Source organism: Aythya fuligula, chromosome 7, assembly GCF_009819795.1.
Source record: "Aythya fuligula isolate bAytFul2 chromosome 7, bAytFul2.pri, whole genome shotgun sequence".
Lineage (NCBI taxonomy): Eukaryota > Metazoa > Chordata > Aves > Anseriformes > Anatidae > Aythya > Aythya fuligula.
In genome coordinates, this window is record NC_045565.1 from 21,152,747 (window position 1) to 21,175,469 (window position 22,723).

Consider the following 22,723-nt stretch of genomic DNA (forward strand, 5'->3'; position numbering starts at 1 on the left):
AAACTGATCTGATCTATTTCTAACTAAATGCAAAATATATTTCTGAATAATTTTATTGTATATGCTACCCCACTTAATTAATTTCTGTGTAACTTATGATTTTGTTTTTCACCTTTTTTTTTTTTTTTTTTAATTCAGATTCTTGAATTTGACTTGAAAGGAATTGCTCTGGATAGTTCATCTTCCCTGACAATTATTGTGAAAGATTTTGAAACAATTGGACAAAACAAGTATGTACTTTTTTTGGAATATCAAACACAACTTTCTCTGCAGAAGTTCAGGGGGAAAGTAGAACTGATAGCTGCTGGAGAGAAATGATGAATGCAATTAAATGTTTTCTGATGTAGTAACTACTTGTAGCCAATAAGCCAGCAGGTTTCCTGTCCTTCACCAGTTTGACTGCTAATGTGAAGGAAAGTGTCAGGTATCCTTTTAGACTTAATTTTAGAAATGCTAGAGCTAAATCCAAGGTGTTTAAGGCAGGATTTGGATAAAATTTAGATCCCTACGGCTATTACTGTCATTTGAAAAGCTGCTGTGATTCAGTTGGTGCTTCCTTGTAATTAGGGTTCTTGTGTAACTAGATTTATGTCACTCTGGATACCTGGAGCATGTTGTCATCTTGCATAACTGTGTACTGCAGTACCCAAGACTACTATAGTTTAAAAATGTTAAAAAGTAGCCCTGAAGAGCTGTAACTAGGCATTCCCAGAGAGTGGCTAACAAAAAACCCACAAAATAAAAAAACGCAGTTAAGGCTCATAGCCTCTAGGTGAGATTTTTCAAAGATACATTTTATGACACTTATTAAAGTCTTGTCAATGAAAAGTGGAAGCCTAAATTCGTTTTCCTACCTTGTCTGAAGGGATTAGGATTGAAGTGCTAGATCTCAGTCTCCTAAATCACTCTAAGAGTGACTTAATCATCAAGATTAATATGTTTGATGAAATACACAAAGTGTCTTGGGAATGAAATTCATGTTCTTGTTCTTTTGAATGTCCTAGCCAGTGGAGTCATGTTCCTATTGTATTCTTCCTGACTCAGTGAATTTTGAGTTCTCCAGGCAGTCAGTAAAAGACTTGAACTTGAAAACAAGAGTAATTTCCTTAAGATCAACTTGTAGAACACTATTCAGTGTGAGGGTAAATTCCCTCACACTCAGCAAGGAACTGAATCTCAGTCTCAAACTGCTAGGTGAATGTTATAAGTCTCAGGCTCAGTACATATATAGAAGACTGGCAGTGCTGTTGCTACCTCCACATCAGTTTTGTTATAAAAAGACTCTTAAAAACAGATTGAGGATTTTTTGGTTTTGTTTTGCTTTTTTTTTTTTTTTTAATTATTATTATTATTTGTTTTTGTTAGGAAAATAAAGTATTTTCTGATAGTCTTCTGAGAAAAGTTGAATAACCTTAGTGGTAGGTATTTAAGGCTTTTTCCTTCCTCTTATATTTCTGTTTGGGTCTGTGCTGTTAATATATTCTAGTAGGCTTGAATCATACTCTAGAAACCTAAACTCTCCTAGTGCAATATGTAGAACATCCATAAATTTAACATCAGCTTCTGCATTCTTCAGGAGACCAAAATTCAAGCCTCATGGGATCCAAGGCTGCTGATCTTTTTTTTTTCTTGTTGTGGGAGGTCAAAGGAAAGCTTTATTAATTATGCAGTTGTTTTTGTTAGGCTTTTGATGCTCAGACAAAAATATTCTTCACGAAGAATTAAATTGAAGCTGCTATATTTATGTGAAGGGAGAGGACGTTATAAAACGTTTTAGAGTACTGAAATGTTGTCAGATATCCATGTTGGTATTTCAACATTTTTCATGGGTTTATACTCTTACAGAACAGGAACATGTAGTAAATAAATATATAAATAACAAAGCATTCTTGTCCCACTAACTTTAAAAAGTAATTCATTTATTTTTCAAGCTTACCTTTTTAAAATGAATTTTGTTCCTATGAATTCAGTGGGTAGGACCTTTTTATGGTGGCTGTTGAAAAATTGGTGCTTCAAAAAACTGAAGTTTGGTTGTTTTGTTTGTTTACTTTTAAAATCTCTTGTGTTGTTTTGTAGAAATTCAGCTTTGATTTATTATTAGAATTAGTGGTGTACAGGACAACTTAAAGCAATGCACACAGATCCTTCCAGTAACGAAGACATAAATTACAGAAAATTTGGTGAAGTTGTTGGGAGCCCCTCGTGGTTTGCCTGCTGTTGGTCACAGAGAAATAAATATGCTCTCTAAAATCAGTTGCAGGGGAAGGTTAAGTTCTTCAGTGAGGGTAAGCTATCAGAAAGCTTTTCTTTCAGGCAATCTGTCACAGGGATATAGTGTACACTTCCATATCCAAACATGCTTGTTCTAAAAGCTCTGGCAAAGCCTAGGAGTTCTTAATGCTCCTAGAAAGTTAAAGCTTTATGAATGTTTAATCTTTATCTATCCCATAGTGGTATGTGCCATATGTATCCCATAGTGTGTATGCTCTTCTGCTGATCTCTGCTTTTCTCTAAAAAACTAAATAAGTACATTTGAACAAACATCCACTTTCCAACTCAGAGAGGATTTTTTAAAATCTGCGGAAAAAAATACCCACAACTTATCCACAATGAAATGCCAGTTCCCTACTACTTTGTACTAGATTTTTGAAAAAGGATTCATTTCTCTTCTGGTCAGTCCTGTTCCTCCACATCAATGCAAAGTAGCATTGCCTGTTGCTGTTTTGAAAGGGATTATGATATAATGTCATCATCTCCTCTTTTGTGGTAAATTTGGATTTCTTTTTTTATGATGCTGTATACGTTCACATCTATTGATAGTAGTCCACTTCCATTCTAGATTTTCTTTACAGCTTTCTGCCTCCTCCCAACATGTAAATTGCACTTGCGGTTTTTACAGTACCTCATCAGACTTGACTTTTAAATCACTGTTAGGCAAGCAGATGCCCTCAGGTCTCTCATTGCTGAGATTCCATTAGGTCAGTAAAGTAGGAATATATTGTGTGCTTCTGACTTCAGGGAAATCCCAGAAACCGCACAACTTTATAGAGGAAAGCTTGCCAGGAATCAGAATTTTGTAATGGATTTTACAGAATATCACCATATCAGAGAAGGTGCTTATCTGAAGCCCTAAAATGTTCTGTTCTGTACATGGGTTCAAACTTAAGCAAACATGTTTTTTGTGCGTTTTTGTGTTTGTTTGTTTGTTTTTGTTTTTTGTTTTGTTTTTTTTTTTTTCAAACCCTGTTTGTAAATGTCACCTGGACTCATGTCTGTAGAGCTTAACCCCCAGTTTATGCAAATACCTGTCTGTGTTCCTTCTGTTTATGCACTGTCTGCCATTTACCTGTTCTGTGTAAATAAAAAAAAGTAAACCAGTAAAATCCTGTTTGAAAATGAGTTCCATGCATGGAACAGTGCAGAAATGTGTATAGCCTAGACCAAACACAGAGCAACATCTACAAAGTTTTACTCTTTGAAAATAAATCCTAAACAAAAGAAAAACAAATAATAATAAAAAAAAAACATATTTGAACATATTAGTAGCATGTAATGTATTTGGAAGGGCTATTGGCAGGGAAGCAGGATAAGCAGGGTTAGAAGTGGGAGTACATTAACAGGCTTCCTGACTGTAGGAAGATAATAGGAAATGTCATCTCAGATATCTTTTAAAGACAGGAAGCACTGTAACAGCAGAAGAGATTTGGTATTAATGAACATTTAGATAAAGGAGCGTATGAAAGAGGTAGAAGAAGATCCGCATTAAGCTTCCCAGATACTACTTGCATGTATGCGTAACCTGTATTTCTGGAGAGTTACTGATCCTATTTACTAATACTGAGTTGGGGAAGGTTTTAGAGTTACTGGTTCTATTTACTGAGTTGTTTTTTTTGTTTTGTTTTGTTTTAGATTTTGCTGTAAATGCTGACAGGTTTTCTGTTTATTGTTTCTTCATGGCTTTAGTTCAATATACATCTGGTAGAGTAGAGAGAGTTGGTTTGTCTGGGGAGTTTTGTTTTAGGGCTGCTCATAATAATCAAAGCGATTTTTTTGGCTCATACTTCAGAGACCTGTATTGCAGGTGAACCTTAAGGTCTAAGCACTTGAGAAAATAACAGTTCTGTGTTGGTATTCATCCATTCTTCAGAATAATCTGATAGGAGTTTGTACCAAGGTGGTCTCAATCATAGCCTAAGAGGTTTTGTAGGGCATACATACTATTAAATGCCTTTAAAGGCTAATGGGACTGTCCTGGTTTCGGAGCGAACGGCTGTGTGGTGTTTACCTGCTGCCTGGGTTAAACCATGACAGGAACTAAAACATATTTGAATTAATGATTCTTTAAAAAAAAAATAACAATTGTGTTTTTTTAAATAACAATTTATTTTTTAAAGACAAGATCTTGTACTCATCCAAGCACAGTAATATTGGTATATTTATTCTTCGAAGTGCATAAATATGCCAGAAATTATATCTGTCTTTTTTTCTTCAGGTTATTATACCTGTTTATATATAATAAAGAAGAATGCAGATTTTTAGTTCTCAAAGAGAATAAATAAGGCATTGCTCCGAAAACTAAGCCTTACTTTCTCATTTCATCAGTCTCAGCTTTTGCTGACTTACAAGAAGAGTGAGTTTTACATTACATTTATAATTAGGGAACTACTGAAATCCTCAAAAGGTTTGCAGAAGTCTTCTACTGCAAGGAGGTCACCCTGCCAATTCTGTTTTTTCTATACATTTCTTTGAGAATTCATGTTGAAAACCTCTACAGTTAATTCTTCTATTAATTTATTGCTCACTAAGGTAGGTAGCCAAAGTAAGGACAAAATAGCCTTGCACAGACCTCAGGGCAGTCCAGCACATATTTACAGTGCTGCAGCATTCCAAAAAGATGCTCAGCAAAAGGGGCATGCAAATGACATTGCATTGCATTGTTTGCATGCTAGTTTAGGATTGGAAAGATGGAGTTGAATGTCTACCTAAGGTTCTCACTACTGTCATTATAAATTACAGTGAAAAAATAAATAATAAATAAAGGCAGAGCAGGGTTATTTTGTATTAATATTTAGATGTAATGTTGTTGTTGACTGAACTAATTATTTCAGTCAAGCAGTGTTTGTCATGGTCTTTTGATGTTATTCATGAGCAGATCCATTAACTTCAGAGGTACGTCTTGTGCTTAATGTAATGAGATTTGAGTCTAAATCAATAATCTTTTCTGTAAAGGTTCATGATTTTATTTATCATTTTACTTCATTTTAAAGACTAGATTGAGCTGGGATTTAGTTTTTGATTGTAAAACGTATGTGTAGGGGATTGTGTTGCCTGAGAAAGCACTGACAAGAAACTACAGAATCTGTCTTTGGCCTTATTTTCTCTGTTCTGGAGGAACTTTCCTGTACTGACGCAGGAGGAGGAGCACAGTGGATGTTATTCTTTTTTTACTCTGTGCCAAAACACTTGACTCATGGCTTTGGCATGTTTCTATAAAACAGGCTTGAAAGAACATTTGAATATTTTTCCATTCCTCTTTTCCTGGAGGTAGAATTTGCTGCTTCATTTACAAGATCATTAAACTTTTGCAGATAGATTAAATGTGTGCTCTTGATGGTAAAAAGACAGTCATTGGAAAAGATAAATAAAGCAAACCGCACTCACATGTATGCAGATGGATCACCATAGGAGTAAAATAGAACTCATATGATCTGTGTTAAGCTAGATTTTCCAGTGTAAAGATGTCTGAAAAGAGAACACATCTGTTTTCTATTATGTCTAATAATGTTAGTAAAAAGATTTCAAACTCTCAGAACACACACCTTTATGCAGTCTAAAAAATGAAACAACAACAAAAATCCTTCAGTGGTCCCTGTGTGAAGTTAAAAGAACAACAAAAAATAACAGGAAGTTACAGTTTTGTCTGAGTGAAGTGATTTTCATTCTATTTGAAGGAAAGGGTTGTGATTATGTGTTTCTCCAGGTTCTTTGCATAGTTAGTAACATAGCAACACAGAGGAAAAACACTGTGCACACCCTTTTATCAAGTAGCAAAATGCAGCCACAAACTAACAGTGCAGCAAATTATTAATCGTGTTTAAGTTGGATCCTTTAGTGTGACTTCTTTTCGAAGTCTGTGTGGCATGATGGCAAGCTTTCCTTTACATACTTTGTAACAGAAGATCAAGCCTGGTTAAGATTCAGTTTGGGGGTTTTCTGCTTTGCATAAAATAGCATCCATGATTTGTTTTTTGTTTGTGCCATGAGTATTATCAAATAACTAAAGAAGATAAAAATAGTTGGTTTACTTTTAATAAAAATTTTCAAACACAAATAACAAATAAGAGAAGGTCGCTGTTAGGTCTTGTATCATAGAAACTAAAATGAAACTTACATACTGAAAAAGAAAAGGTGAATATAGAAATTAAAACTGCAGTGTGGGATCAAGTTTGCTGATGAGAATAATCAATATAAATCTCTGCTAAAGAAGCCCTTAAAAATAAGCCAGAAAAATTTAATGGCTTGAATCGTAACTTTAATCGTTAAAATTCCTGGTTAAAATCACTAGGCTTCCTTGGAACTCAGACGTAGCATGTAAGCGGATGGAGGACTTGATATTCTAAGGAGTTCAGTGCAAGTTGCTACCTGCTAACAGAGAGGGAGTAATGAAGTGGTTGGTAATGTGAGTTAGCATTTTCAGATCCAGGAATGGGTGTGAAGTTTCACTTCTCTTGGTTATTTGGGCAGCTAAGAGGAAGTGCTAACCACACCACTAACGGATTAATTAGCTTTGGCTCAAATGCAATACTATGTTTAATAGTTGGTCATCAGTAGATTAGTCATTTCATGGTGATACACCAAGTATTTCCCTTTTTGATTTCTGATAAGAAAGTATTGCAGACCTAGTACAGATATGGTATACTTGAAGTGATTTAAAATCTGCTTCTGGAGGTAGGTAGGAGTTACGTTTATCTTTTGATATCTTATTTAGTGATATAACAGAACTGTTTGTGACAGGACGGGATTTTTTTTATTGTTACTGTTTTACTTCAGCAAAGCTGGAAAAGTTTGAGACCTGCCTGGCTGAGCACCATAAGTGTGTAAGTCTTGGAGATGGCCAGGAAGGTATGTATGCGGAGTTAAGAAGCAACACTCAGTTGCTGTCTGCAGACAAAACACCTGATTGAAAAAAAGGTCAGAAGATTTATTGAGCCATTCAAAAGCAGAAACTATCCTATGTCTAACGATGTGCCACTTGGTGGTGTCAGGAGACCAGTGTTGAGCTGGAATTAAATGCTGTCTGCCCAGGCAAGAGTAAGAAGGCTGAAAGAACTCCAGCAAAGGGCAGTGTCCTTTGAAGATGAATAGATGACAGAAGGTCTTAACAGCTATGCGGGAAGGAAAGGACTCCCTGTCACCTTTATCACCTTTAAAGTCATGATGTGGAGGGAGATTGAAGGCAATTCTGCCTTGAAGTTTAAAAAAAAAAGTCTAAAGAGTTCAGAGGAACAGAACTTCTTTATAGGCATCCACAGTCCTGGTACAGAAATCTGGGTGTCTAGATACATATCAGAAACAAGCAGAGTAGAAGACCTTGCAGTAAAGGATTGAACAGCAACAAATTGTTGAAAGACATGATGGGAGGGTAGAGGAGGGAAGGCTTTCTCCAAGACCCTTGGAAGTCATACAGATGAGATTTAGCGATGACCTTGAAGCACCCTTATTACATTTGAAAACATGACTTCAGCCATTGGGGAGCCATGTGATCAAAACCAGACTGGATATGGTCCTGGGTGACCTGTTGTAGCTGAGACTGTTTGGGCAGTGGAGTTGAGCTAGATGATCCAGAGAGCTTCCAACCTCAGCAGTTCTGTCCTTCTGTTAAGGGAGGAGTGAAACATCCAGTGAACAGGATCACTTTAGGGAAAGCAAGAGACCAACTGCCTAAAGCTTGAAGTTTAGCTAAAGCTTAGAATTAGTCTAAGATCAACTGAATATTAGATGTCTTGCTCTTGCTGGAGTGGGAAAAGATGGGAGGCTATTGTTGTCCAACTTGTTAGAACTGGGGGAAACAAAGGACTTCAGAGGCAACTAGTAGCAGGCAACTAGACTGTCTAACTGACCCACCCTTCCTGAGGTATCGCAATTTTAAAGATTACCATGTGTTCAAATGTGTGCACTGCTGTCATTTGCTCAGGACAGATGAAAATGTGGAAGTGCAAATTAACACTGGAAAATTTTGAAAGCACTACTGTTGATGAGCTGTTCTTGAGTTAATGTCATCATGTAAGAGGGTGTGGTTGCTGATCTGGTCATCCAGATTATCTGAGACTTCTGAAGTTCTTTTGGGAGTTAATGTAAGTCACTCCAGCTCCATATCAAAATGAAATAGCGGGTCTGCAAAATTTTTCTACAAATGTACAAGAGAAAATATTTTATTTGCTTTTCCCTGGAATCAGATTTGGTTTAGGTGTCTTTTGGGTAGTCTTACTGTTTGTTTGTTTGTTTGATTTCCCCTTCCATTATTCTTTAAACCACGTATATTTTTATCTGTTGTTCTGAAATAGGAAGTCATACTGGTGGTTGAACTATGTAAGGGAAAATAAGAAAATTTGGAATAGACATTTTTTTGTTGATTAATTTTGCATTGATGGAAAAAGAGTGAAGAGAAGTTGTTTTTTCATTATCCAGCTGCATAAAGGACATTGAAGCATTTGTTCCTTTCACCTGTGGGAATTGTTTCCAATTTGTTCATATTATAGTTACTTTCAAAGATATTTACATTCTAGAAGATGTAATAAAGAGGAAAAAGGCATTAAGCTACATAGTATTTTTCTTGTTTATGCACTTTGGGCTTTGCAGTCGTATGGAATGAAACTTTTGGACTAATCTTTGACTGTTGAATAATATCAGTGCCTGGCTGCAGGACGTCTGTTCTTAGAAAAGTTTGGTCAAATGTAGAGGGAGATGTTTCTTTGTTGTATAATGCCAGACTTATATGAGTTGTATAGAACATCAATTTTTGGAATGTTCAAGGCATAGGAAAAAACAATAAAGTCTATGTGTTTGAGAAAGGCCATCTGCTGTTGTTTCCTGTGCTGGGTGTACATTACTCTGTAATGTCAAGATTTGCTGCATCAAATCACAGACAATGTTATATAGTACTACAGTCAGGGGTATAAATAACCTAAATAATATAAACACTGAAATAAGGCATATCTGATGTTCTAAATCTAGGTTTGTCTTGTGGGTTGAATGCAATTATGATTACATAACAGGAGAAATGTTTTCTTAAGCTCCCTAAAGTTGAGACATGCATGGAGTCAGTTTCAGCTAATGTCCAGCTCTGTGCAACAATTTGCAAAATGTGAAGATGTATCTAGGATTGATTTAAGGCTCACTGAAATAACCTGATATATTTCCATAACTCCTAAAGGACACTGGATCAAGGGTATGCTACTGAATCAAGGTGTCTATTCAGTAAAGAGAAGAAAATAATAGCATCAGTTTCAGTTGTGGTCAGTTTTAAAGGTTAGAACAGCTTCATGCAGTACCTGTACGGCAAATGCTGATCTTAAACTGCTTTTCACATCTAACCCATCCCCTATGTGTGAGAAATATGTGAGGCATAGCTGGAATATCACTGTGCTCTGGCCACTCTCTCCCCAATTTATATATTTTTTTTGAGGGGCAGGGCTGGTGGAAGACCCCCAGGTGGTATTGGGACTGGCTGCTGGTTGAGGTTTGCCAACGTGCCAGCACACAATGACTATTTTATGCGGCACATCACTTAAATTAGAGGACCAAAAGCAATTTAATTTCAGACAGTAAAAAGCTCTGCAAGAGAGGATTGTGAATATTAATTCATAACCTAATTTAATGACAATATTGTGTGGAAAAGGACTAAGATTATGTTGACACCTAAGAGAGCAGGAGACTGAGCCTAGTACTCTATTTATATCCTTTCACTTCTAAAGTCCTGTGACAAAGTAAAGAAGTTTTTAGACAGAAAGAGGTAAGGAGGGTAGGAAAGACCTATGGAACCTAAAGAAAAGCTAAGGCTTGAAGGAAAAGTGTGTGAATGATGGTATCAATATGCTGATAGTTCAGTCAAGACAGTGTTGTAGACCCTGAAATTTAGCTGAGAAGACTTCATTAGAGACTTTTACAAGTTTTCTCAATCTAGCTGGGAAGAACAGGATGGACTGAAGAGGTTCTCAGACCTGAAGTGGAGCATCCCCAGTCAGATGTAAACGATGTGCTCAGTGAACTGGCAGATAAAAATGAATTGACCATAGGTTGAAAGCAGAGCTGGGTGTTTTTTAAGATACGACAGAGAAAGGGAAAGACATGCAAGAGGGAGGTTAAGACAAGGAGAGGAAAGCTTGATTGGGAAACAGAATGTCCAGAGCTTCACAAGTTAAACAAGAAGGGTCAGCAGGGAAGCAGAGAGAAGTTCTGAGCCTGTCATGGAGAGAGTTGCAGAAGTAGGGAGAGGGAGAGCTGCATAGACCCAGCATAATCCTGTTGCAGAGAATCCTTAGCTTCTCCGTGAAGAAGCACTATAATCTACTCAAAGGGACCTCACTTTCATTGTGTGCTTATGGGTCCTTTTTTCCCCACTTCAGCTGCAAAATTGGTATTTTGTTTGAAAATGTTCTCTATAATATTTACAAAGTAAAATTATCTTGGGATTTTCTCACTGGCAACAATCTCAGTTATTCCAATAATCCACTTCATTATTGGAGTAAACTGTTACTGCATGCTATGGTAACTAAAGGCAGTGCCGGAAATCATGAGACCAATGCCACACTGTTAGAAAGTCTGCTTAAAAGATGTTTCTGAGGTTAAAAGTGCATGCAATTTTCACTTTTTAAGGAGGATGAGGGTGACAAATGCTGACCCAAAGGAGGCAGGGTCTGCCACAGGAGTCATTATCTCCTGGGCATATTCTGTTGGTAGCACTCCCATGAGCCATATCTAATTTGGATACATTTGGAGAATTTAGAGGCAAGCAGATGAACCTATTCCAAAAAGTAGAGTATGGGCAAGAAGATTAATTTTGTGAAGAATGTAGTAAGCACGTTGACTGCATTTGTTATATTTCATTGCTTTCAGTACAGAGATGCGTGTATGTCTTTGTGTCAGTTTTTGTGTGATACAACTGTAATATCTTCATACAGTACTTCTCATCTGAGAGAATATAAAACTACATAGGTGAAGAACATATTATATCCTGTAGTTTACCAGTGATAACTCTGTGGAAGAAACAAGTGATGTAGCTGCAAAAGGTTATACAGAAAATAATTATAAAAAATATACATCTTTTTTAAAATTTAGATGTTTAACCTCTAACCTTTTTAACCTTTAGGTTAATGGTGTGTCTTCAGGAAAGAAGAGAGCATGTTTAAGTTCAGTGAAACAAAAAATACAAATCAGTACTACTCGGTCATTAGATAACATTTGCAATGATCTTTTGTTTTGTCTTGGGTTTTCAAGTCACAGCTGGAATCATTTGGTTGACAGACACAAGCAAAGGATAAAATGAAACTTCTGTTTGATGTATACTTGAATTATAATAATGATTTTTCACTTCATTTCAGGTTAATTGGCAGTGCATCCATAGCACTTAAGGATCTTGTAGGTAACCAAAGCAGATCTTTTCCTTTCAAACTCATACCTCTGCTAAACGAAAGGGGACAAGAAACTGGAGTGAGTGGCTCACATTTTTTTCTTTTTCTATATTCTTGATCAAAATGCTTCAGCAACAGAACTAATAGTGATATAAACATACTTCCAAATTTTTTTTTTTTAACTGTATAGATTAAGTTTGTTGCAATTTTGTAGCAAAAGCCTAAGACGGATGTAATTTATAACAGAATGTAATTATGCCAAGTTTAATATCAAAGATAATTCTTTAAATAAACAGTTTTCTCTGTATGAACTATGTATTTGTATACATGTGTTATAGATACTGTGAAAATCAGCCTGGTATTAAAAAAAATAAAGAAGGAAAGAAAGAAAAAGCATTTTCTTAAATAACAGATAGTTCCATATTCACTTCTTGCTGTATTCTTTCTAATACCCACCTGCGTCATAATGCTGATTCTAAGAAGAACATAATCACGTGCATGTTTACTTCCAGCTCAGTTCAGAAAATTAGGCAAGAACTTGCTTAACTTAGTTTAGGATGTGTTTAAATTTAAGAGAGTGATTAACTGATATCTGATAAAAGTAGCGTCTAGAACTGGGACCTTACTGTTTGCACAGACTGACTGCAAAGCCACTTCATACTACGTTCCAGTCCTCTTAATAAGAGGCTTTAAAGGGTAATTTCAGTATCTCTTCAGCTGTAGTTTAATATCATGGTTAGTTGGTCACAGGGTTGTGGTGGTTTTGCTGACTCCTCATGTTACTGTGGCAACTAGGAATAATGTTTTATTCATTAATGCAAAAACACAGCCTAGCACTAAAAAACAATTCTGTAATTACAGTGGAAAATGACATTTTTATTTTTTTTCCAGGATGGAAGTATGAACAAGCAATTAGGAGAGCCAGATAGGAAACTTTACTTACGGTTCAGACTTATTAAGTTGTTGGTTAGATAGTGTTATTTCTCTCTGCCTTTTTCATTTGTAAATTTAGGATGTCAACTAATCTGCCATCAGCGTTGTGAAAATATATTAATATTTGTTGCACATCTTATATGCATGCATTTTAACAGTGTTTTTTCTAAATATAAACACTGCAATCCCATTCTCTAAATATAATTTTAGAGTCTATTCCATTACCTGGAACTTCTTCAGCCTTTATTGTTTGTATCTATGTATAGCTTATTATCAATTTACTCGTTTACTAATAAGCTGAAACTTTATAATAAACTCTGCTGTGACCATGAATAGTTACTGCTCGTGTTCAGTGTTAGAACGACTTAACGGCTTTAAATGAATTATTGTGAATACTGTGTGTTTCATACAAAACCATGTGTTTCTCTATAGGCAACAATTGATTTGGTAGTAGGATATGAGCCACCAGCTGGACCTGCAAATCCAAATGACCCAGGAGGGACCAATACACAAGAAGGTATTTCAACCTTGTTTTCAGAACATTGTTGTTAAAAGATCATGGAAATATGTAAGATAAGGCAAGAAAGTGATTAAACAGAATTGTTCGCCACAAAAAAAAAAAAAATATATATATATATATAATATATATATAAAAAATAATACTAACCAGAAGCAAGCATGCCAAGACTGCCAAATAGTGATTTAAAAAGAAATTGAGGATGACTCAGCACTACAGTTAGGAGGAAAATTGGAATTTCCTGACACAAAATGTTTTTAGCTTCATTTTCTCCAGTGGAATTGAGTTACAAAAGAATAACTTCGTTTAAAAGCTTTTCAAAAGGGCTTTTGTTAAAGAATGAAAGATTTATATATATATATTATATACATATTATATATTTTTTTAATGCTCAAAGAAATAGCAGTTATCTATCAGCTTATTGCAGAGGTAAGAAAAATAAGCAGGGAAGTTGCACTTTTTGAAAAATATATTTCTATGTTGGAGCCTTATGAAAAGATTTTCTTAAAGCATTAAATTTTTTTTTTTTTAGAATAAGTAAGTTTTGAAATACACTTCTGTATCTTAATTTAGGCTTGATACTTGAGTAGTCCTTGTAATTATTGTAGGGAATATTCTTTTGTCTTGATGTATAATTTTACCCAGTCTTTTTCTGAGAATGTTTTTGAGATCCACTGTTTTTTCAGACTCATGAGAGAACTGTGAAGTAACAACAGATTTCTTCAGTTGACAGGCAAATAATTACCCTAATAGCCAGGCTGTGCTTGTGCAGAAAGAATTAAATGTAAAAAAATTGATGCATTTGAGGAAAAAATAAATCAGTTTGGCCATTATCTGCTGATAGAGAGTTACATAAGAAGGAAAAAAATTAGAGATGAAGAATCTCCTGAAATTTTGATTCCACTGAGAGGTGTGCTTGAGGAGTGGAAGGTTAGGTAATGTAAACAGAAAAGTTGTGTGTTAAATTACTAAACTTTGCAATATTACATTGAAATCTGGACTTGCAGGCTAAAAATACTATTTGACTTGTATGAGATTATTTTGATAGCCTTTTAAAAATGCACTTATATTTGAACTATAAGGTAATACAGATAAACAGAACACAGCAGGCTTTTAGCTAGTATCCAGCAACTGCGTGAAAATTATTTCAGTGCCAGTTAGCAAACACACCTTAGTTCATTATTGTAAATACCCATTTCCCATGAAATAAAGTCACCTCCCCAGTTGTGACTGCTGCAGTTCCTTTTCAGAAATTAAAAATGAAGTGCTAAGTCAGGATGTGTAATCAAACAGTTGCATGTATCCATCAGGGCAGATGAATCTGAAAAATGTTAGGGAGGTGGAGTTTTCCAGTTATCAAGTAGATGGTATGTCAGTCTTTGTGGTTTTACATGTCTCTTGCAAGAACTGCTGATGAATTCATTATCAAAGTGTTCATTACCCTGTGTTGACAAATTCACTCACAAAGATAATAAACATTGTTAATGCTAGCCACCAGATGCACAGCTTGTTCTTACTGTAGATTTTACCATACTCACTGTCCTCTGTTTAAGAAAAGAAACTAGAAACACAAGGGAATTGAACAATTTTGTGGTCTAGATATTTATGGATTCTGTTTTGCAGTGCTGGAATTTCACTGTTTGATATAGAACTGTCTTCCACAGAGCTGTTGTGATTTCAGAACTGTCATTGAAGAGACTTACTAAAAAACTTCCCTTTATTCCACAGTTAAATGCTGTGGAGGGGGATTCATATTTTTATTTAAGATGGCACTATTCACCCTTGAGAAACTCTAAATATCTTCATATTTTCAAGGCTCTGAGGTAAAAACTTCAGATGCTATGCTAGAGCCTATTCTTGCTTCTAGGAAAAATAGCTTTAGCTGGAATGAAAGAATTGCACTTTACTACTACTGAACTTGTTTGGTTCAAAAAAGTATATAGGAATTGTATTAGATAATCTGCATTCTGAAGTGGGACAAACCTATGGTTAGCTTGGTTAGGATATAAATTTATTCTTAAGCAGGTTAAAATAACTAACTTCCAAAAGGATTTGGAAGCGTGTCAGCAAAAAATAAATAAATACATTTGTTAAAATGAGATGATAATAAAATTCCAGTATAACTCTCGTATATCAGACTCTTATTCACAGAACTTCAATATTAAGCTGTACTATTTGTTTATTGACTGCAATGTTTTTTAACTGTAGCAGATGGAGAAGACGATGGAGATTATGAGGATGGCATGGATGGTCCTGTTGGTAACATCACATCAACAGTTCCAAGTGGCACAAAGGAAGCCCAGCTAGCTAGGCGCATCACCAAAGGAAAGAAAACACGGAGAATCATTTCTAACAAACCACAAGATTTCCAGGTAATAGATTTATTAAATATTGCATGTTGCCTTTTTCTGACTTGTCATGACATCACTCCTTTCACATTGTCTTGAGTATGATTTAATGTCAGATCGTGCAAAGCTAATAGACTGTAGAAACAATTAACCACTTTGCTTGAAAGCCTGTACTTACAAATTATTTTTCAAAAGTGCCTGTTACAGAGATGTCCAGTTTTGAACATTTGACTGAAATCTGGGTAAACCTTATTTATTATACATCTGTAGATAACAAGCTACAATAGCACCTTTAAAAATAAGTAGTAAAAGCATGTTAAAAAAAAAAAAAAAAAAAAAACCTTGTTGCAAAACTTACCTCCAACTTGTTTTGAAAAAGTCAAGTGAAATTATACTTGCTGTCATAGTTGATGCTTTAAAAGCCTATCTATGCTTAAAAGTGTATCTGCCAGCAACTTCAGGTGCTGGTTAACTTTTTTGGTGGCATACTGAGAAATTGTTGTCAACAGAGAAAGCATAGGGTGTGAGTTAATACAGATATTTAATTTTCATTATTGTTTATTTATATTTATTCAGATTCGTGTTAGAGTCATCGAAGGTCGTCAGTTGCCTGGAAATAACATAAAACCAGTTGTCAAAGTTCATGTTTGTGGTCAGACACACCGAACAAGAATCAAAAGAGGAAACAACCCATATTTTGATGAAGTGAGTGTTGTAAAAAAAAAAAATTCAGCTGAAAGGTTGATGCCATCAGATGAGGAAAAAATGGTTATCACAGCTTTCATTATAGTCAATAAATAATAATTTTGTAATATTTAAGGATAATGTGACTAACATGAATTTCCAAGTGCCCAGTCCCTTTATTTATGTATTCACATTAGTAAATGCAACATCACTATTTCTGGCAGTCCTAGCAAACTATCTAGAAAGAAATCAAACTTCAACTGAGACATATGGAACTTGTTCTTTGATATGATCGGCCATGTGACATAACAAGGGTTTTGAATAGGTTATAAAATCACTGAAAAATTAGGAAATCACTGTAGTCTTCTTTTGGTGTTTGCAGCTGAGCTTTCCATACAGTGCTTTGGGTAAGTAAGACTACTATACAGAATCTGGAAAAGCCTTTGTGTTGCTACACATGATTTGTAAATGCACAGCTAGATTTTTGTCCAGACAAGGATTTGTACATCAAACATATGGAAATGGCAGGAAGGAATTTATAAACATAAAAGTATAAACAGCACAAAAATAAATGATCCTGTGTTTGGAACAGTAAACATGTGGACGTTTAACTCATGCAGGCAAAAACAAGGAATGTAGTGAAAAGACTGAGACTTGAACTAAGCTGCAGGTAGCATTTAAAATTCATTAAGCATTGGTAGGGAAAAAGAAAAGAGGGGGGAAGGGAAAGGGAGAAAATCATGTGCACATTGTATCAATTTTTAGTCAGTCTCAGTATTTAGAGGTGGGGCCATTTTTATTTACTCCTTTTCTGTTGTTGGATAAAGTACTGACTGAAGTATCTCTGGTCTCAAAGACCAAACTTAGTAAAGCATATGCTATCAATAAAGCAAATAACCTATTAAATAGTGTATTTCTTCATGCTATCAGACTATCAGGTTTGTTACAATAGCCATTTCACAGATCCAAATCATTACAGTCGCTTATCATCATGAACACTAAAGACTATTTTGACAGGTACAACAGAGATGACTAGACCAGGATTGAATGTCCCAGAGAACAAATAACTTTTATAGTTAAGAAGCTGTTCCCCTGAGAAGACTATGAAGTGCAGAGCAAGGGCAACGCTGATAGTTTACAACAGGACTATACCTACTACTACATTCTTTCAAATGGAAGTCTTGACTTTGTCTTCTATTTTATACTAAGTTTATTTATGTAGTTCAGTTTTTAATTCTGCACTAAATTATCAGATAATGTTTCCAACAAGGAGCTAGGCTGATAGTATTTTAGCAGGCATATTTCACACGCCTTTTAAAGTCATGTTTTCATATTTTCTATCCAGAGAGTTATGTGAGGCATTTTCTGTTTCAAAATATTTGTTTGTTTTTGTTTTTACCTTAACAGCTATTTTTCTACAATGTCCACATGACTCCTTTGGAGTTGCTTGATGAAACAATTAGTATTCGGGTAAGAAAAAATGGTGCATGTTCCAAGGGGCAGATGGATGCATATGGGGTTGTCTGGCCATTTCACTGTGAAGTTTAGGAGCATTCCTGTTTCATATCTATCTTTATAGGTGTATGATTCTTATTCTCTACGAGCAGACTGTCTAATGGGAGAGTTTAAGGTGAGTATGAAACCAACCTCCGTATCTTGACTAAATTAAAGAAAATGAGATACATTTTTTAAGTCTTTGTTTTAAAAATTTAAAATTATACTGCTTTAGTATGGGGCCAAAGGTTACCTAGTGATGTCTTGCTTGTTATGCTAGAGACTGGTTGTTCTAACCACTGATAATCAGTTTTCTGATTTGAGTGGATGATTACTGTTAAAGAAAATTTTGTTTTATTTACCAAGTTCTTTCACTTGTATCCAAGAGAAAAAATGTATTTTCCAAAAGGTAAATGTTTCACTTGAAAAGTAACAAGGTGATTATTTGGTATGAGGTAGGGCCTGAAGAAATAATTTTATTAGGCAGAATAGTGATGCACATGTCAGCGTAAAATGCACATTCTTAAGTGATGTGGAAAGGTCATTTTGTCAGAAATTTGTTAAGTAAAAATCATGGAAAAGTTTAAATTAATTTCTGCCCTTCTCATGTCGGTGATGTTGTTTTTATTTGTATGCGTTACAGTCACTATTGAGAGATGAACATCTGCCTACAGAAGGTATCCTAAGGCAGTATAGACAAAGTATTCACATGACAATTGTAGTAGTTGCTGGGATCCCCTATTATAACACTTCCAGTGTCAGTGTTGGTTGTCTTTTGTGTCTGCTTATTTTGTACTGCAAAAATTCAGTACATCTCTGGACCACCTTTTCATGAAAATATGTACATGTGGAAGAGCACTCCTCTCTAGATGAAGCTTGCTTGGTTTTGCTCTGTGCTGCTTATGTTACCATGTAATTTCTAATGATTCAGACAGGTATATTTCTCTATGAAGGACTGAAGGACTAATAAGAACAGGCAGGTGACAGCATGTCATTCAGATGCTTTCTGTTCCCATGTGCATTCCAGGAAGAAACCCCAAGAGCAATTCTTTCTAGAAAATGACCTTTTCAGACCTGCAAGGAATATTGGCCCAGTTGCCATGAGTAAACATTCCTGAATGTGTTTAAAACCTGATACAATCAATACAGTAGGGGTTCATGTGCAATCTTGTCCAGGTTTGACACAGTGGGGAAAAAATTGCTCACCTTTTATAAAAAGAGAAATTAAATTACTCATTTAAAAACAAAACAAACAAACAAAAAAGCTTAATTTCTGCAACTGATCTGAGCAGGATGCTGAGCAGGAAATAGGGGAAAAAAGATTTCTGAAAAGCCTGTATGAACATAAAATAATGGAGGAACATAAGGAGTTTAAGAAGAAGTAATTAGCCCCATCTTCTGTCTCCAATAAATGGGAAAGCTGGGGATCTGAGGAAGGAAGGAGCAAGCTGTTAGTTTGCATCCATCTTTTATTGCATTTTCTTCTTGATTGTTCTACCCATTCAAAATTCCTTTTTTGTAAATGTACAGCGTTTTCTCTTTCTCATCCCAAGAATATGCTATGTAAACTTTCTCTTGTTTGTGACAAACTTTTGAAAAAGTGTGGAGGACTTGCCTAGCATTTTCCTGTTCTGGTATTTCTTCAGATATAATGCCTTTGATCTTTATTGCAGATTGACATTGGCTATGTTTATGATGAACCTGGTAAGTAACAGCTACCTCAGAGCTTCTTTCCTAGAAGAAAAGTGTGCTTGAGTTCTTGAAACTTGGAATTGAAACATTTTCATTACTATTTCTAAAGTAAAAATGTAAGTAAATGGAAAGTTGAAATTGCTGCTTAACGTATAAACAAACAAAAAAAATCCAATAATATGTAATTCCTTTCAATGATTTCAAGATGAAGAACAAGCACATAAAATTTGTATATTAGCTTTGGTATCAAAGACCAAAAAGAAAAAATGAAAGATGATGCAAACTTATTTGTAAATTGTTAAATAGTGTGCCACTTAATGTTTTAACACCGCTAGATTTTCTGTTTTGAATAGCGATATTCAGACCTGTCTAAGGATAAATTTTTAAAATAATTACTTGTAGAATAAAGTAGGCTTTTTGGAGCAGTTGGCTTTGACATTGATTTCTGTCTTTATTTAATGGATGTTACTAGGGGTGTTTTATGTTCACTTTTAGGCCATGCAGTCATGAGAAAATGGCTTTTGCTGAGTGATCCTGAGGATACAAGCTCAGGAGCTAAAGGCTATATGAAAGTTAGCATGTTTGTCCTAGGAACTGGAGATGAGCCACCCGTAAGTTTGATTTACATGCTTTTCTTCTTTATCTACCGTTGATAATTCATGTTCCCCCTCACAGCTCTGTATAACGTCCTCTGTAAGCAGTATGTAACTTCTGTGTCCTGGAAGAAGCACAGATCTGTTAGCCTGATGTCACATGCAAGCTAATATGTAATTCCTCTTAGCATATCTAATCAGACTGAGCAGCATACTGATATCAGTTCCAGGACTAACTCAGGGATGTCTTGACTACTGTATAATATAGACAAGCCTGCAGAGAAACCTGAGTACCAGAAAGCTCCAAATACTTACCAGGTGAAAATCAGGCCCATCAATAATTACAGTTTAGGCATGAGTTAATTTGATGTATAGGAAAACATGTTAAAAGTAACTACTGTTTTTAACAATTCAGTCTTTAACTGTCTGTTGTCTTGTAAAGGTAAAAAATAAGCCCTCTCTGTAACTTTTTTCTCACTTGACTGTTGTAGTTCCAATACTGCTGTTATTCCTGATTAAGATTTATACATTCTGCTACTCCTTAGTTAAATGTAATGTCACTACAACCATGGAATATATCCTTCTCGTTCAATATTATAGGATCATAGAATGTTTTGGGTTGGAAGGGACCTTTAGAGATCAGGCTGTCTTCATGATTCTTGACATCACAAGGATATTTGTAGTTATTTGTGGTGACATTTTTGATCTCCTGTTTATTTCTAAGGGAGGAAGCAGTAAGTTTTGGTAAATTATATCAGAATTGTATGTATTTTCTAATTATAGTTAGATTCCTTACCACAATATTCATCTTGAGATAGGTATGAAAATTGCACAGTTGGCCTTACGCATGAGTGCAATAATGATCATCAGATGATGTTTTCAGAAGTGTTATTGTAGTAGGCTTCTACAGTTGAATAGCATAGAGATTAAAATATAAATAAAATAGTTTGAGTATAATTATTTTTTATAGTTTGATAATTCAATGAAGTCTCATTCTTTATAATGAAACTGACACAGTCTTCTACCTGTAAGATGTTGTGGGCACCAGTTTAACTAATCGCCTTAAATTTATAGATTACTCCGTCTTTCTTACATACCGGATACTATGTGCCAATATATCTCCCAACAGGTTGAAAAAAGGGAAAGAGATAATGAAAGTGATGATGTGGAGAGCAATCTGTTATTACCAGCTGGAATTGCACTTCGATGGGTCACTTTCCTTCTCAAAATCTACAGAGCTGAGGATATTCCACAAAGTACATCAGTCTTATTACTTGTCCATTGGTGTATTCGATTGCCATTAGAAATACCTGTGATAGCTGTTTGGAAACATTCCATGAACATAACACATCTAGAGCGTTTTACATCATTATTTGAGCCAATAATTCTGTGATGGTTTAAGTAGCCTATTTCAAGCTCTTTGGTAATACTCAGTAAGTCTACTTAATTCTTGTAATGGTTAATTTAATGTTACGCACCTGATGAGTAATGTTCCTCTGTTGCTGAGTGGGCCACATTGCTTCAGGTAGTGGTCATCTTCATTAGATTATGTCCAATCACAGAAGTTAAGATTCGAGTCCAGATGATCTGCAGGTATGCTGGATGTTCTGTGCATGTCTAGTTTGAGTATATAGTGCATGTTTCAGTTTCATCCATCTTAGCATGACTTCTTCCTTTATCTGTGACAACAAGTGACTGTGTCTACAGGAACTTGAGTAAATTTTTTTCAAATACAACTATGCCCCTAAATTGAGGAGCACATGAGCACTCCGTAGAATGTTTCAAAAATTTATATTACTGAAATTTCACCGAAGCCTAAACTCTCAATTTTCACTGGTAGATTCTTACTCTTCACAACTTTGTTCATCAGATCATCCTACCTAGATCTGTAAATTGGTTGATTTTGGTGGGATTGCTATGGCAAGTTTAAAATAATAATAATAATTTTTTAAAAAAAAAAAAAAAAGAAAGCATAAACACTTCTGTTTTGAAACTTCTGTGCAGTGGATGATGCTTTTGCACAGACTGTCAAGGAAATATTTGGAGGAGAAGCAGACAAGAAAAATCTGGTGGATCCCTTTGTAGAAGTTTCCTTTGCTGGAAAAAAGGTAATTGAGTAAATACCTGAATCACTTTATGTTAGTCATAGTCCTGAGAACAGAATTTATATGCCAATATACATTTTTAAGCTTACTTAAATTATGGAAATAAAGAAGTATTAGCCCTAAAGTTCACTTATTAGAATGAGGACAAACTTATGAGGTAGAGTAGAATGGGTGCAAAGTTGTTGACTAAGAAAAGGAATGTATGATTAAATGCTAGGAAATTATGTATGCCAGATTGCTTACCTACTGGTTGTTCCTGATCAGTTTTTGTAACTGATAGTGCAGATTTTTCTGGACAGATTAACAGCATTTGTGCATTTTATGACTAACATGTTCCTCAGAATACCAAATTTGAGCTGAAGCCTAATTGCACAGCCTATATTCATAGCTAGACAGTCTTCAAGAGGAAAAATGTTTTTTTCTTCAAGAGGAAAAATGTGTTCCTTTATTATGTTATATAATCAGGTCAACACCCCCAGTAAACATAGGAAATCTTCAGCAGACATTACCAATAATTAATATAGTCTTTCCCATAGAGTATATTCCTCATCCTCTCTAAAATCTACATTAAATAATCTGGAATCAGGTCATTCCTATGTCTTACTTCTCTGCTGTGATAACAGATCAGTACTAGTGTGAAAGCATCTTTCTTGTAGCTAGTGGAAATAACAAGCTTTTTTCTTTTTAAGGCAACTCCAGCCTCAGGTTTAAACACAGTTTCAAAATT

The 22,723-nt window shown here is 35.2% G+C and overlaps 1 protein-coding gene across 8 annotated transcripts in view; it reads left to right on the top strand.

Moving 5' to 3' along the window:
- Positions 1 to 22,723, top strand: part of MYOF (myoferlin) — a 69,724-nt gene that overhangs the window by 7,783 nt on the left and 39,218 nt on the right. For 3 of the 8 annotated variants that reach the window (XM_032190755.1, XM_032190750.1, XM_032190752.1), the window contains exons 3-14: positions 139 to 230; positions 11,601 to 11,709; positions 12,522 to 12,596; positions 12,996 to 13,080; positions 15,289 to 15,452; positions 16,005 to 16,133; positions 17,520 to 17,582; positions 17,692 to 17,742; positions 19,280 to 19,310; positions 19,794 to 19,909; positions 21,021 to 21,147; positions 21,896 to 21,999. In XM_032190755.1, the coding sequence (XP_032046646.1) occupies positions 139 to 230; positions 11,601 to 11,709; positions 12,522 to 12,596; positions 12,996 to 13,080; positions 15,289 to 15,452; positions 16,005 to 16,133; positions 17,520 to 17,582; positions 17,692 to 17,742; positions 19,280 to 19,310; positions 19,794 to 19,909; positions 21,021 to 21,147; positions 21,896 to 21,999 (1,146 nt within the window). The remainder of the gene's footprint in view (positions 1 to 138; positions 231 to 11,600; positions 11,710 to 12,521; positions 12,597 to 12,995; positions 13,081 to 15,288; positions 15,453 to 16,004; positions 16,134 to 17,519; positions 17,583 to 17,691; positions 17,743 to 19,279; positions 19,311 to 19,793; positions 19,910 to 21,020; positions 21,148 to 21,895; positions 22,000 to 22,723) is intronic. The other 5 variants (XM_032190753.1, XM_032190756.1, XM_032190754.1 and 2 more) reach the window with 3 other exon arrangements.